The sequence below is a fragment of the Castor canadensis genome, chromosome 16, assembly GCF_047511655.1.
Source record: "Castor canadensis chromosome 16, mCasCan1.hap1v2, whole genome shotgun sequence".
Classification (NCBI taxonomy): Eukaryota; Metazoa; Chordata; class Mammalia; order Rodentia; family Castoridae; genus Castor; species Castor canadensis.
Window position 1 is genome coordinate 73707053 of NC_133401.1, and position 15629 is coordinate 73722681.

The 15629-nt window shown below is 40.9% G+C and overlaps 1 protein-coding gene across 1 annotated transcript; it reads right to left on the bottom strand.

Moving 5' to 3' along the window:
- Positions 1-563: 563 nt before the first annotated feature.
- On the bottom strand, positions 564-15311 carry Havcr2 (hepatitis A virus cellular receptor 2). Its single transcript, XM_020184844.2, has 7 exons — positions 14904-15311; positions 13375-13713; positions 12461-12544; positions 9613-9656; positions 8163-8289; positions 4916-4952; positions 564-2964 (listed from the first exon to the last, which is right to left on the bottom strand). Exons 1-7 carry the CDS (start codon positions 14956-14958, stop codon positions 2811-2813), a joined length of 840 nt encoding a protein of 279 aa, XP_020040433.1. The 5' UTR covers positions 14959-15311; the 3' UTR covers positions 564-2810.
- Positions 15312-15629: the final 318 nt, after the last annotated feature.

A 15629-nucleotide genomic window follows, 5' to 3' on the forward strand; every position in this document is an offset into this window, starting at 1 on the left:
ATTTTTGGTTATATAAATTGATTTGATGCTATCTGAATCATTTAAGGAATGATTGAACTGCTTACATTTTCTGCACTGGGAATTCCAAACTTAGAAGTTATGAGCAGATAAAACATGGTAAGATTTTACTTCCTTCAATCTAAAAAGATCAAGAAACCTTCTCTTTTCTGAACCTGTGGGGTCTCAGTTGGCAGCTCTGGAAAAAAAAATGCTAAGGTACTTCCAAGGGCAAACCACAAATGCAGTCCTATTGCAGTGTTCAATTCTTTAAGTTACCACTTGCTGTCTCCTGGACTGTTTGGAGTAACTACACCCCTTTCCCTTTCTCCTCTTCTTTCTCCTCCTCATCCCCCTCCTCCTTCCTTCTTCCTTCTCCTCCTCCTTCTTTTCTGTGCCATCTTCTCTCTTCCAAACACTTGATGTAGAGTGAATGCTAACCTAGAAACCTGGGTTCCAGTCCTGACTTACTACCACAGTCTGCTGACTTTGACCTTAACCTTAACCTAGTTAGGTCTACATTTCTTTTTATAAAGAGGACAGCAGACAGGAAACCATTGATTAAATTCATTTTTATTATAAAAAAGAAAGTGGGAGAATTCATTCAAATTACAATGGGAGTGTGTAAAAGGAAAAAGTGAATGTCTGTTTCAGCCATTTGTCCCCATGGTGTAACCATATTAACTCTGATACATTTTTCCACATTTTTGAGGCAAAAAAATCATTACTCATATACACTATTATGGAACTTTAAAAAAAATACAGCAGTCTCCTCTGACAAGTAGGAAAAGCTTGTGGCAGGCAGTGCTGACTGCTCCATTCTTGGCTAGACTAGAACAGTGTCTGGCACAAAGTACTTGTTAATAAGTGTCCAGTAAATAAATGGACATGAATCTTCCTCCTGACAGGTCAACTAGACATTCCACGGGACCAGGGATGTATCTGTTTGGTCCTTTCTGTAGTCCCAGAACCAAGCAAAGTACCAGGCTTCTGGTAACCACCTAATAAGAGAAAGAAAGAAAAGAAAGGAAAGAAAAGGGAGAGAGGGAAGGAGGGAGGAAGGAAGGAAGGTAGCAAGGGAGGGAGGAAAGGAGGGAGGAAGAAAGGAAGGAAGGAAAGAGAAAGGCAGAGAAGGGTTGGAGGGGAGAGGGAGGGCGGGGGAGGGAGGAAGGAACTGCCCAGTTTTTTTTTAACTGTACCATGTAATGAACTATTTCCCTATTGATGTAAAAAGTTTCTTACAAACATTTTGGTAGTTCTCTGTGCGCACATTCTCGTTAAAAGATTTTTGTGGGATAAGAATTTTTTTTGCAGGAGAACCATTGCCCTGGTCTAAATAAATATGTTCTAAGATTCTTTCCTACTAGAATTTTATGAACTTAAAACACTCGTGATGAACTTTTTAGCCTGCAGGAGAACTGCTGCCTATAATTAATTTTATGAAATTATGTCCCTTATATATCTACCTACAGAAAGCCAGTGCCCTCCCAGGCTATCTAGATATAGCCCAAACGCTGTAAGTCATGCAAGACTGCTGGAAGGATCTCTAGACACAAATTGTCTGCGTCCTCCATGACCGACTTCTTCTCATGCCAAACAGTGGCAATTCAGGCCTCACTTGGGGAGGGACACTTTCAGGCTGGGACAGGTCCTTTTTGTTGATTTTTTCTTTATATGCTAAGGAGGACTCAGCATAGAGAGGGAAACAGAAAAGATGACAGACTGCCAAGAGCCTGCAGTGGGAGATGACATTGGAAAACAAAAGGACACATTGACCTGGATAAGAGCAGACATGGGGCGTATTTGTGGGTTCTCCAAGAACTGAGGCTGTAGTCATGCTCTGTCTGAATTCTTCAAGGAAATTTTTCTAGAAAACTTCATCTTTCTGCTTAATTTTTTCATTGTGAAGATTTTTAGCACGTTTCTAGTATGTATCAGAGCCAGGCCAGGCCAACCACTAGGGATACAGCAAAAAACAAGACAAACCTAATCTCTACCATCTTGGAATTTAAGCTCGGGGACCAGTGTCTTTCCTTCAAGGGGTCTCATGCCAACAGTGCAGATTTCTGGAGGCCTTTGTCTTCTTTCTACCAGGAAACAGAATTTGCATCCTAGTCACTGGATTTTCTTCTATGGACAATACAGCTCCAGTTTTCTCCATGTATGGTGAACTTGGTCAGAATCTTTCCCTTTGAGAGCACAAGAAAAACTTGGCCACACACACGTGTGCTTTCTTTCCGCATAGACCTGTGAGCAAGGGGAGGTGTGTGGTGGTGCCCACTGTTGGAGAGGCAACATTCAGAGAAGCATGGACTTGGAGACTCAGAGGGAAGCTTCTAGATCCTGTAGTCCTGTTCCTGTCCTTTCTTAACCTGCCATGACCACAGATTGCCGTGAAAATCATGGTCCCTTTAGATTTCCTGTGCCCGAAAGAAACATGAGTATCTAAACACACAATTTTCCTACATTTTCTGGAGTTTCATGGATGCATCATGAAACTCCTGGAGCTCCAAAGACCTCACATCAAGAACTCCTAATCTTTATAAAAGCACAATTTTGTGCCAACATGCCTGTGGGTTGGATGGCCCTGTTGACTGGAATTGTGCCTGTCTAAATTCAGCAGAAGTCACAGTTCAATCCCCATATGAGCTAATTATCTTCAGAAAATAGAAACGTTGTTCTTAGTGGCTGTAGACAGAATCTCTCAAACTTCTCAGTTGATGTGTTCTTATCGTTTTCGCAAAGGACAATGTCAAGGTCAAAAATGAAGAAGCTGGATTCAATGGCGTTGAAAGGTGACAATCCAGAGGCGGTCAGCATTGCTGCTCGCTGCTGACATAGCAGTAGTAGGGATCCTCCATTTCATAGGTGTTCTCCTCGATGGTGTAGATGTTTTCCTCTGAGCGCATCCCCTCTGCTGCTGCATTTGCTAACCCGGAGGGAGAGGGGTTGGCCAGGGTGATGAGGCTGTGAAAATAAAATGTTTTAGTTGATTTAAGTATTTGCCAGGGAACACAGAAGAGAGTTCAAAGAATTGGCTTTGCTGAAGAGACAGCAACCAAAGGAAGGGCATGACCCTTGATCAGATGCTGACTGGGGGAAGCTAGATAATAATTTGGGGAACTAATGCAATTTGAATGAATCTTGATTTTCTGAGATACAAGAAGAACCATATATCCCTCATTCTTAGGAGTTATAAACTAAAGTGTTTAGGTGACCTGTCAAGACGTCTGTAAGTTCCTTAGAAATGATTCAGACCAAAACATTGTGCAAATTGAGAAACAGATAAGGCAGTTGTGCCAAGATGCCATGTGAGAAATTTAGGTAAAGAGCTGTATTGTTCCTAGGTTGTTATTCCAGTTCTTCTATGGACTTGAACAATTTAGAAGGAAAAAAGAGAAAGAAATAAGTATAGACACGATCAGACTTGAGTTTGAATTCTCTGTGACTTTCCAGCCTTGTGACTTGGGGAGATTGGGTTTTTTTAAATGTGTATCCAAGAAATACTTCGTGTGGTACACATTGCTCTGTGCAGCAGCAAATGAAAAACAAAAATCCTTTAGAGGTTATGTATTAGCAAACTTTGAGTCTCAGTATTCTCTTCTGTGAAATGGGAATAACGAGTGCCCTACCTCACAGTGCTGCTGAAAAGAGTTCTTATTCATCCAGTCATTAATATTTATTATTGACAGACACTAGGCACCATGCCGGGGAGACAGCTATTGACATGGACTACAAGCTCCTCATTTTCTATGAAGTTTACAATTAATAGGGAAAGATGGACATGAACACATAATTTCACAAGTAATGAGTTGAAATGTTCCCTATGAATGTTACATTTCCAAGTTCCAGCTCTAATCATGAATAGCAGTACTGACAATTGAATCTTTTGTTTGTTTGTTTGTTTGTTTGTTTGTTTTGGTGGAAGTGGGGTTTGAACTCAGGGCTTCACGCTTGTAAAGCAGGCAGTCTACTGTTAGCGCCATACCTCCAATCCATTTTGCTCTGGTTATTTTGGAGATGGGGTCTCCAGAACTATCTGCCGGGGCTGGCCTCGAACTTTGATCCTCTCCCTATCTCAGCCTCTTCAGTAGCTAGGATTACAGGTGTAAGCCACTAGGGCTTGGTGATAATTGACTGTTTTCTTTGACTTATGTGACTTTTACTGCTCATTATTTTGTCTTTATAATATACCATATTTTACTTCATCTAGAAAGGTTAGTGGTTTAGGTAGTATTCAATGATGCTCATTTTTTTCTTAAAATATATATTCTCTTCAGAAACCAAAGATCATGAAAACTGGAAACTCCAGTAATAATTACGCAGTCTGTGCCTGCTGGGAACGGATGTGCACACAGGAGCCAGGGCTGAGCGTTACATGACAGTTCTGAAAGCTCTCCTGGTGACTCTCAGGAGAGTGACCTGGAGAGCTTTCAGAAAGCTGCCTCTTGGCTGCATCCCCGAGATCCCACTCATGTGCTCCAGGGCTGGGCCTGTGTTAAGTGTCCAGGTGACCCTACTTCGATATTAGAGCCGAGATCACCCGGGCTGGGCTATGAAAGCCCTGACAGGAGATTCTGGTTTCCTTGTTCACTTTGGTCACACCAATGTCCAGCTCAATTCCCTGGACATGGTAGGTGTCAATCCATTGAAGGCTCAGTTAATTGGAAAAAATATATATTAATTTAGAGTAAGCATTTCTTAATATTAGAAAGATAAATTATACTCCTTCACTTTAGAACTAAGGAAGTTAGACATATCAGGGAGTAAAGAGAGCAGCATGTTAGGTTTTCACTTCATAATTAGCAAGAGTGCAAGGGAAGTTCAGGCTCAGATCCCAAATCCCCAGGCCAGCATGTCTCAGAGCAAAGATAAAGCCACACCTCCGAGACTGCCCCACCCCCTCCATTATTCTTACCTTAAGTTCTGCAACTTCTTCTTCCTATGAAAATACCCTACGTAAATGGGGAAGAGAAGTAAAAAAAGAGTTTTTATAAAATAAGTGAGATTAAAATAAAATAGGCTCACTAGACAAGAGTTGTTTAGGAAACTCTGGCCTCAGCTTAGATTGAACTAAATTGACCTCCCAATGTGTGTCTTAGGACTGTACTAGAAAACAGCAAAGGTACATTGTTGTTTTGGGGAGGTATTTTTTTGGGAGGGTTGGTGGTATTGGGGTTTGAACTCAGGGCCTCACGCTTACTACCACTTGAGCCACGTAAGGCATTGTCTATGTGTCTGGCTCATTGCTAGGCACCTGGGACACAAAGCTTGCATTCTAGCTAGGGAGAAAATAAAGAGAGAGACAGAAAGAAAGAGAGAGATAGAAAGAGAGATAGACAGAAAGACAGATAGAGAGAAAGAAGACAAATGAAATAATTTCAAATTGTGGTGAGTTATGAAAAAAACCAACACCACACTGAAACAGATACCAGAGAAGGTGGTCTGGGAGGCGCTCTCAGAGAAGACATTTAAGTTCAGTTCTAAAAGAAGAGAATGAGTCAGCTGTGTCAAGAGCCTAGTATTCCAGGAAGAGGAAACCCCTAGTAAAGATCTTAGCGAGTGCCTGAAACCAAAACCATGGCTAGAATGAGAGAGAAACACCCTAGATAAAGTCTGAGAGGTAATCTGAGGACCTTTTCAGCCATAATCAAGAATTTGGATTTTAAAACTTTTTTATTTGAAAAAAAAAAAGAATTTGGATTTTATTCTAAGACATGTAGAAAATCATCAAAGGGAAGGAACTGCAGATGTGGTTCAAGTGGAGTGCCTGCTTTGCAAGTGAAGCCCTAAGCTCAAACCCCAGACCCAAGGTTATGGGGAGAGTACTAAGGGTAGGAAGAAGTAACTCAATTGAGATATATGGCTGTGAAGGAGTGAGGAGGGAGGGGAGTAGCTAGAAAGGAATGTTTGGACTATTGAAAATATCATAAACAGAAAAGGAAATACTCTTCAAAAGAAAAGGATAAAAAGAGGGTTGAAATCTTGGCAAAGGAAATAGACTTTTGATGGGCAATTGAGAGATGGGTAAAAGAGGTGTGCGCAACAGTGAGGTGTGGAAGGCCATCTCAGGGAATGCACTAAAAAGATATAGCATTGCTGGGCATTACTGAGCCAATTTGTGCCTGTGAGGTCATGACTTAAAAACCTACCACCTCAATTGTAAGATTTTCTCCAGCAACTTCCAAGAACAAAAGTGCAAATTGAACAGAACTTTCTTCTAAACAGCCATGCTATGCTTTGGGAAAAACGCACAGTTGTCTTCTGTATCCACTGTGGTTGGGTCCAGGAAACCCTCCACCCCTGTCCATGGACAGCAGAATCTGAGGATGCTCAAGTTCCAAATATAAATGGCATAATATTGCATGTAACCTAAGCACACCCTACCATCTACTTTGAATCAGATCTAGATTACTTGTAATGCCTAATGCAATGTAAACACTATAAAATAGTTGTTGACTAACTCATTTAGGGGAGAGGTTTTTTTTTTTTTGTCTTTTCTTTTTTGGTGCTGGGATCGAACCCAGGGCCTCACGCATGCTAGGCAAGTGCTGTACCACCGAGCTACATCCCAGCCCTGACTAACTCATTCAGGGAATGAGGAAAAAATCTGCACATGTCAATGCAAATACAAATTTTTTTTATTTGAGGCTGGTTGAACCCATGGATGTGGACTGTGAGTGGAGAGTCGATGCTGTGTGTGCATGGACAAAGCATCAGATATATCCTGTGCCTCTTTACTTTTATGTAAACTGGAATCGTCTAACTTATAGGCCTTGGTAGAACTTTAAAGAAAAAGTAGCATGTGTTATCATTTCTCCCTAATTCTTGTCTCTAGACGTCATACTCATGTGATCAGTTCCCAAAGTCTACTGCCATCACTGGGTAAGTCCTGGTAAGTGAGGATGGCAGGCTATTTTCTTTCTCTGAACAATCCATTTATTGATAATGGCAGAAAACAATGATGAAAAACTGGACAGGCCTGGTTTCAAATCCTATATCCATCAATTAACTGTGCAAATTTGAGCCAGTTACTTAACCTGCCAGCCTGCAGATCATCTGCTGGAACAATGCTGGTGTTAGTCACACAGGGTAGAGGATTTGATCTACCTAAAGCACTGGCCACAGTTAGGGTGACCAACTCTTCCTGGTTTTCCCCACACTGGCCCAGTTTTGCCAGTGGAAATCCCATATCTTAGAACCCCTTCAGTCCTATGCAAATCTGAGATGGTTGGTAACACTACACACATAGTCCATGTTGTGCGTTAGTAGGAAAGGCAGCTAAAATGTGTTTAACTCTAAGGTATAAAGTCTTGCCTCTGTCCCCAAAGAAAAGAGAATGTATCACAGTCAGAAAAGTGTGTGAAGCTTTGGGATGATAGGAATTATTTGGATACTGAGTGGGGTGATGGTTTCTGAGTAAAATCATCAAATTGAACAGACTTTAAGTATGCAGTTTACTGTACATAAATTATACTTCATACTTTTTCCAATTACAGTTTCAGAATATTTTTCAATAAGGTAGGTAACCTAGAAAAAATTGTGCATCTGAGGGCCGGGATGGGGGAAATCAAGAACTGCAACCCTGGTCCTGATCAGTGTTAAGGAGTTCTGCCAGAGAAACAAATATAGAAACACAGAAGCAAAGAAACACAGATAGAGGTAGATTTTGTTGTGCTTCCTAATAAGCCTAGATGTATTGGTAAACTCAAAAGATGAGCTTTCTTAACAAAAGATGTGCAGACCAGGTACTGGGATCGTATGCCTGGAATTCAGTCCAGCCTCGTGTCTTGCTGATTCTGACGATGAGACCAGGAGTGTTCAGGGTGGTAAGGCCACAGACCTGGCTGTTTCTGAATCCTTGGGAAAGTGGCTTACTCCTTCTAAACTTCCCTTTCCTCCACTGTGAAATGAGGATAATAATTCTACTACCTTATGAAATGAAGACAAGATATACATAAAATACTTAGCACAGTCCCTGTCTGATTCATGGAAGCAATGAGGAATTGATGGCTACCACTACTTTTAGGGTTTGGAGAAGCAAATGGTACTTCGTCTAATCAACTTTAGGTACAATTATAAAGTCATATTTCTATCTAGGCTTATAGTGGTTCTATGAACAGTTCCTCCTCAGAGGGAGAGAGGAGTGCTGCTGAAATACTTACATTTGAGAATAAAAGCACTGAAGATGAATGTGAAAGCCAGTCCAGCAGAGAGTCCTACTCTCATGGAGACACCTGTGCTGGTAGTTGTTCTGGAGTCTTGGAACTCACTAGCCAGTGTAGACTTTTGCTAGAGAAAGACAAACAGAGTTCAAGCTACAAATGTACAGAAATCAGCTATGTGCTCAGCCAGTCTGGGGATTTATGAATCAGATCATCCCTTTCCTGGCTTCACAGGATTGCAGGGACCAAAAAACCACTCTTGATCTATCCCCTTCTAGACAAGTCTCTCACCACCAAAGAAATTAATGAGCTTCAACCCTGGAGTTAACAAAGAAATAAAGTATTCCCTTCTTTCTGCGGGTGCAGAAGGGGCTCTTTACCACATCCTCCTCCATGGGCTTTAGAGTGGAGTCCTATCGGTTCAAGATCCTGTATTCCCTGGGGGTTTCAGAGGGGTCTGCATTTGATGTTTTGATGGGAAATCCCTATTTGCATAGAAAAGTAGTGATTTAAGAACCAGGGTTTGCAGCCATACAGTCCTGGGTTCAAATGTGGACTCCATTATCAAGAGTTCAGTGACTATGTAGCGTTATTGGGAAAATTAAGTGACAAAAAATACAAAATGCTTAGCACTAGGCCTGGTACATGATAAATTCAGTCAACTGTAGCTAATTGCTGTTACTCTAATTTTTCTGATAACTGAGAGACACAAAAATTCCTTCTGTTTCTAAAATTTCAGTTTATATTCTTCCTTTAAAAACAATTATAATAATACTTTAAAAACAAAGAGGTCAAATAAGTTAAATCTTTCATTTATTCAACACCACCAAGCACTGTGGGCCCACAGAAGTACTTAAAGATGGTCCTTGATTGCCAAGAGAGAGAAACAAACCAAATATGCTGAGCACAGGTTGTGAATATAAGTAGAGAAACTGAGTCAAATGAATGCAGACTCCTGGATACATGGCATCCTCGAGATTTCTTCCTAGTGGTTTTTCTTTTGCTCCATGAGGGTAAGAAACATTAAGATTGTGGTAAAATGAACTATTGTTTTATAGTAAAATACCTAAATCTTGGCTTTGCATGTTCTTGATTTATAGCTTGTGATTATATAAATGAATAGATTTAAGCCAACAAATAACATTTCTCATTAGGATTGCAAAGAAAGCCAGATGAAATGTGTTCTAAACTGCAGTCGTTGAACCTTCTGTTGTGATGTTTGAAAAGAGGACAGAACACTGGTGTTTCTTCTTTTTGGTTTTCCATCACTTATCATGAGCCACACACTCCTTCCATCCTTCCAATGGCCTATTCCCTAGAACAGGCTATGGCTGTGGACTCTGAAGCTGAGGGAGGCCAGGCTTTTTCCCCAAGAAAAGGGTGACCTTGAAAGAAGTCTAGAACCAAACTTCTTTTCTCAATGTTAGCACACACACAAAAAGTCACTTACTGTTTGATTTTTATCATGGAGGGTCCCCAGTGTCTGTGTCTCAGCTATACACACAAGATGCATGCAAAAGGAGGAAAAACAGCCAGTAGTTAAGATGTTTTTCATATGAGTTAAAGAAAAACTTTAAAGATGTCTATAATCCTATTTGAAATTACTTCATCTCCATATCATCACAATAATTCATTGGGAGGCCAGGCACAGTTGCTTACCCCTTTAAGCTTAGCTACTTGGGAAGCAGAGATTGAGAACATGGCAGTTGGAAGCCAATCCAGGTAAAAAGTTCACCAGACCCCCATCTCACTCAATAGCTGTGCATGGTAGTACACATTTGCCATCCCAGCTATGCAGGGAAGAACAAATAGGAGGATTGAGGAACAGGTTGACTAGGCATAAAGCGAGACCCTTTCTCAAAAATAGCCAATGCCGAAAAGGGCTGATGAAGTGGTTCAAGAAGTAGAATGTCTTTAAGCAAGCATGAGGCCTGAGTTCAACTCCCAATGCTACCAAATGAAAAAAAAAAATTGGGAGACCAATAAAATGTACTGAATGCTTACAAATCAACTTCATGATGACCACATCTTTTCACCCATTACTATGTTTTATAAAGTGCGGTGAATATGCACTTTATTTTGTCCAGGGAGCCCTAATGCATTCTACAACAATCCAGTAACACTGCTAACACTCAGTCATTATATTCTAACTAGACCTTGAAAGACAACAAAAATTCATTTTCTTGAACGGGTTCAACTCTTTTAATGAAATATCTCATTCAGCATTCAAAATAACTATCCTAAAGTAAGTATAGCTAGAGGAAGAAACTGAGAATTCAAGAAATAATTTACCCAGGCCACACAGCTTACTGAGTGATGGAAATGGCTTCCTAGTTAGGTGCACATGGCTCTAAACACACATTCCCAACTCTTTTGACTTCAACAACCCTCACCTTGACATTGTCACCACTATGAGGAAGGTCACATTGCTCAGCTGCCAGCCATTATCTTCCCTTTTTGTTCATTTGTCCATTTCTTCATCTGCTCATTTACTCAACAAATGTGCACTACACCCAGTACAGAGGACAAAACAGCAAACAGAATGGGCACAGACCTTGGTCTTATAGACCCTACATTCTTTAAAACAAACTCTTGTCAGCTTTGGGAACATTAAAGGTGCTAATTCATTTTTGTGGCTGAGTCAGAAATTTTGAAACTCCTCAAATGTCACCATCACCTTTTGATACCCTCAAAGTCTAAACTCTTAGAAATGCATAAAGTGTTTAACTAAATACTAATTTAACAGGCTATGATTTAAATTTTATAAAGTCATAATCTCAGCCTAAAATTATCTAAGGAAAAATGCGAAAGAGGTTATGGTCCACTTTTCGTGTTCTCATTCCCTGAAAGCAATATAAACTCTAAAAACCACAGTGTGGAACTATAAAGTAAACATGAATCTTGAGCACACATAATATTTTCAAATGAAAATCCAACTTCTGCTTCCCTATAACTAGTATTCTTGGTCTGAATGACCAGACTGACTTCCTGTGAATTTCATTTTGCTGTGAAAATGATCTGTAAAATGAAACACTGTGGTGCTGGCACAGCTAATTTTCACACAGATTTGGCTATCAGTCAAAGCGGGTAGAGCAGCTAGAAGAAGTTGGAATGTTCTTCCTGTGGAACCCACGTCATGGCTGGAGTGTAGGTGGCAGTGGGTTTGGGATGAGACAGCCATAACAGAATTCAAATGTAGTCATCACCATCTCCTCAGCACTTAAGTGTCAGACCTGGTGCTTAGCACCAGTAAGTGCTTAGTACTACTACAAACTACTTTCCAGAATAGATTGTGGAACCTGTTGAATGCTCACCACAACAGGATATATGATTATTTTCCCATTTTCAAATGAAAACACTGAGTCTCCTTTTTTCTTTTCTTTCTTTTACTTTTTTTTTTTTTTTTTCCCGGTGGAACTTCTGGAATTTAGAATTCAGGGCTTCAGTCTTGCTAGGCAGGTCACATCTCCAGTTCCTTATTTTTGTTCTTTTGAGACAAGGTCCTGCTGCGTAGCCTAGGCTGTCCTTGAATTTGAGATTTCCCCCCTCCCACCTCAGCCTCATGAGTGCTGGAATTATAGACATGTACCACCACACTTCGCAAGAAACTGAGTCTTACAGATTTACTTTCTCTGTGGTCACCAAGCTATTGATTAAGAAAGCTAGGATTCAAAGCAGGTATACTTCAGAGCTCAGGACTGGGACCAATTTGTAGGAAACATTACCAGTTCAAGAGAAAATCAGAAAATAATGAAGACCACGTAATGAGTTTCTCATTAGATAAAATTTACTTAATATTTAAGTAAAATAGAAGAATAATTTATTAAAGCTTTTAAAGTTAAAATTTAAGTAAAACAAAGACTAAAAGACTGCCTTTTTAAATGAAATGATGACAACAGTGGATATTTTTCTTTCCTTATTTGGCAAAATACACAGGTCACCAAAAAATTTTTTTGGGAGAGGGAGGAGCAGGGGTGGAGTTTTACTGGGTCAGGAAATCTGGGGGTCTCTGGACCCATTCCTAGGACAGAAGAGGAAGCTAAGATCCAGAGAAGTGAAAGGCCTTGGCTCAAGTCGCATGGCTGGTTTGTGGCTAATCCAGAAACCTAACTCAGGGTGCCTTCCCTCACACACACACAGGTGTGCCTCCACCACCTCCCTTACCTGAAACTCTACTTCAGGTGCAGAGAAACATTCAGGCCTCTATTCTTGAACTGTTTTCCTTGACTTTTTCTCATGGTCATAATCCTCTGACTCCAGATAACTGCTAAAGGGCTTCTCCTATGCCCCTGTCTTACCTGAGCCATGTTCCTCAGTGGTCAGCATCCTTGGGTGGGCTACAGTAAAGTTTCTTTGTGCAGGTGGAACAGGGGTGACCTTGGCTAATGTCAGAAACAAATATTAAGCATGAGGCTTTTTTGAAAGCAGCGAGTTTGTTTCAGTAGATCAAATGGAGTAGCAGAAAACACGTGAAAGACAGTAAATTAAGAGAAACAGAGCCTCAGTTTCCCAACATACCTGGACACCTTCATTATGTATCAGTGTATCAGAGGCAAGGTACAGTCATCATTGTTACAGCCTAACTTACAGAACTAGCATATGGCCATATTAAAAGCTTCACATAAAATATTATCTCAATAAATCCTTCCAGTGGCCTATATGTAGGTATTATTATCATATTTTACAGAGGAGGAGGTCATAGAGTTGAAATATCTTGCCCAAGACTATATAAAGAGTAAGAAACAGAGTTGAATTAGAACTCTGATTCATCTGGCCACAAAGTATGTGCTCTATAAATCTGAGAACATACAAGAACATACACCCCAACACACATGCACAGCTGTGCATGGGGTAGTCTTTGTAAAAAGATACTGCTGAGACTCCATCCTCAGAGATGATGACTCCTCTGGTTTGTGGGCCTGAGCTGTTATAGTGGCCAAACACTCTTCAGGTGATTCTAGTGATCTATCAGGATCTTGAACCCTGGTCGAGGCTATTCTTCCCATTCTGTAGATCCCATCCATGAGTTTCAAAACACATGGGGGTATTAAACATCACTAGGCATCACAAGTAGGGCCTGTTAAACTTTGGGTCTTCAGGGCCAACACCCAGAACTAATATTAGGGAGATCAGAGATAATAACAACCAGTATATTCTTTATGACTAACAGGTGAATTATATGCACACAGAAGGCACACAAAGGTCTACTCACCTGGTTTGATGATCAACTCCACATTTGATTTTTCATCATTCATTAAGCCTGGGATTTCTACCCGGCAGCAGTAGGTCCCACTGTCAGCTAAAGTCACATTTAATATAGTCAGGGTCACGTTTCCTTTGTGTAATTTCCCCTTGAGCTCGTATCTTCTGGATTTTTGAAAATTCACGTTCTTCTCATCAGTTCTGAGCAACAAATTCTGACATGAAAGCACAGGACAAGGTCCCTTGCCCCAGCACACAGGCACAAGTTTCCCCAGGGTGGATGGAGTGTAGCTGCAGGGAAGATAGGCATTCTGACCCATCTCCACTGTGTATGCCCCGTCCAAAGACTCTGAACAGAGAGAGAAGAGCAAGACCCTGAGAGAGGTTAATTCATTTCAGGAAGGCTACAAGTAATGCTTTATGGAAGAAAAAAAGAGGAAACCACTGCTGCTGTCCTGCTTGGGGGATGATTCAGTATATCCATGACTCTCAAGCTTGAGAGGCATCAGAATCACCAGGAAGCCTTGTTAAACACCACTGGGTGGTGGATGTGTTGCCACACAACTATAATCCCAGCACTTGGGAGGTTGAGGCAGGAGGATGGAGAGTTCTAGGCCAGCCTAGGCTATGAGACCTTGTCTCAAAAAACAAAAGACAAGACAAAACAAAAACCCCACCAATCATGGGGCTCAACCACTAGAGTTTACATCAGTTGGTTTGAGGTGGAGTCTAAGAACTTATATTTCTCACAGTTTCCACATTTTTGGGTCCTGGGCCCTTCTTTCAGAACCACCACCCTAGGGGAGAATTCGACACTAGTTTCATAAACATGAATGACAGAGCTGATGGAAACTGACAACCAGAAAATGGTCATTGTTAGCAGGAAAATGTCCCACCCATCTGGGCTAGTTGTCTATTCATCAACCAGGGGTGACTATCCTGAGTGAATATCTCTCTCTCTATCTCTCTCTCTCTCTTTCTCTCTCTCTCACACACACACACACACACACTCGAGACACATCAAATAAAAAGCTTGACCAAATAAGAAGTTCGCATATTTGAAACCATTTACAGGTTGATTTGAGGTTTAAAATGAAATCCTTTATACAACATATATATGTACACGTTTATATACATACACCTATATGGTAAAACATTCAAAGAGCATAAAATGTGTATGGAAACCAACTCTTTGCCAACATTTTCCTGTTTCCCAGCTCTCTTTCCTAACACCTATCCATAAAAAAAGTCCACATATTCCCAGCAACACATGCACACAAATGGAAGACTGATATATGTATTATTTTGCCCCTTGATTTTTAAATAGCATTATAGCTTGGAGGTATTCTATAGCAGAATGTGCGGTCAGCCTCACTGTATCGTGGATATGTCACATTTATTTACATACTCCCCCACTGGTGGACATTTAGGTTGCTTGCAAACTTGGGTTATTACAAACCACATTGCTAAGATCATCCTTGTACCTCACTCTTGCATTCCCTAAAATATCATTCTCCAACTGTAAATGCCCACACTTACTTGAAAGGAGCAGCAGTAGCAGCAGGACACAATTGAAGGAAAGATGTGAAAACATGGATTCTGCAGAGGAAAAAACTAAAGGGCCGCTCTGTTTAGGTGCAGTTTTAATTCTCCAATTGAACTGTGGACTTCCTCCTACTGTCTCTGTACCATACAATCACGAGTGGTTGCCACCCCCACAGAGCACCAGCCCACACTACAAGGTGTCTGGTTACAATAATTCTTGTATCAAGGCTGCAAATATGCAGTCACCTCAAAGAAAACCCCAGTTCTCTGTTACACTGCACCATCCACATCCTGTAAGCATTCTGATATTTACCCTGTCACATCAACAGAGAAGAAGTAATATTTCAGAGGAAGAAAGCGTTGGTCACGGAAAGTAGAGAGAGCCCTCTAATATCTCAGATGAAATAGACCGGAAATGGACCGTGTATGAGTCTGGCTGGTTAACAGGGAACCAACTGTGTCATTCATGTGTCCATTCAATCAAGTCAGTCCATCAGTCCGGCCTGTGACCATGATGCACCTGCTCTATGCCGGTACTAAACTAGGAGCTGGGGAATAAAGCAATGAAGACTGTGTTCCTTATCCTAACATTTATGGACTGTTTCCACCTCAATCATGAGCCTAACTCTGACCCTTGTTCTAACACACATTAGGCTGTGTCCAAAACCTTGCTGAGTTTCCTCATTTATAAAATTTACAAAATGAGCAGATTGTGCAGGT

What these genes read in the sequence shown, in the direction of transcription:
- Havcr2 (XM_020184844.2), bottom strand. Translation starts at nt 14,958, where the DNA reads ATGTTTTCACATCTTTCCTTCAATTGTGTCCTGCTGCTACTGCTGCTC. An exon ending in CAGTGCTTTTATTCTCAAAT is followed by an intron (nt 4,953 to 8,162) that starts GTAAGTATTTCA and finishes CCATTTACGTAG; the next exon opens with GGTATTTTCATAGGAAGAAG. An exon ending in AAGAAGTTGCAGAACTTAAG is followed by an intron (nt 2,965 to 4,915) that starts GTAAGAATAATG and finishes TTATTTTCACAG; the next exon opens with CCTCATCACCCTGGCCAACC.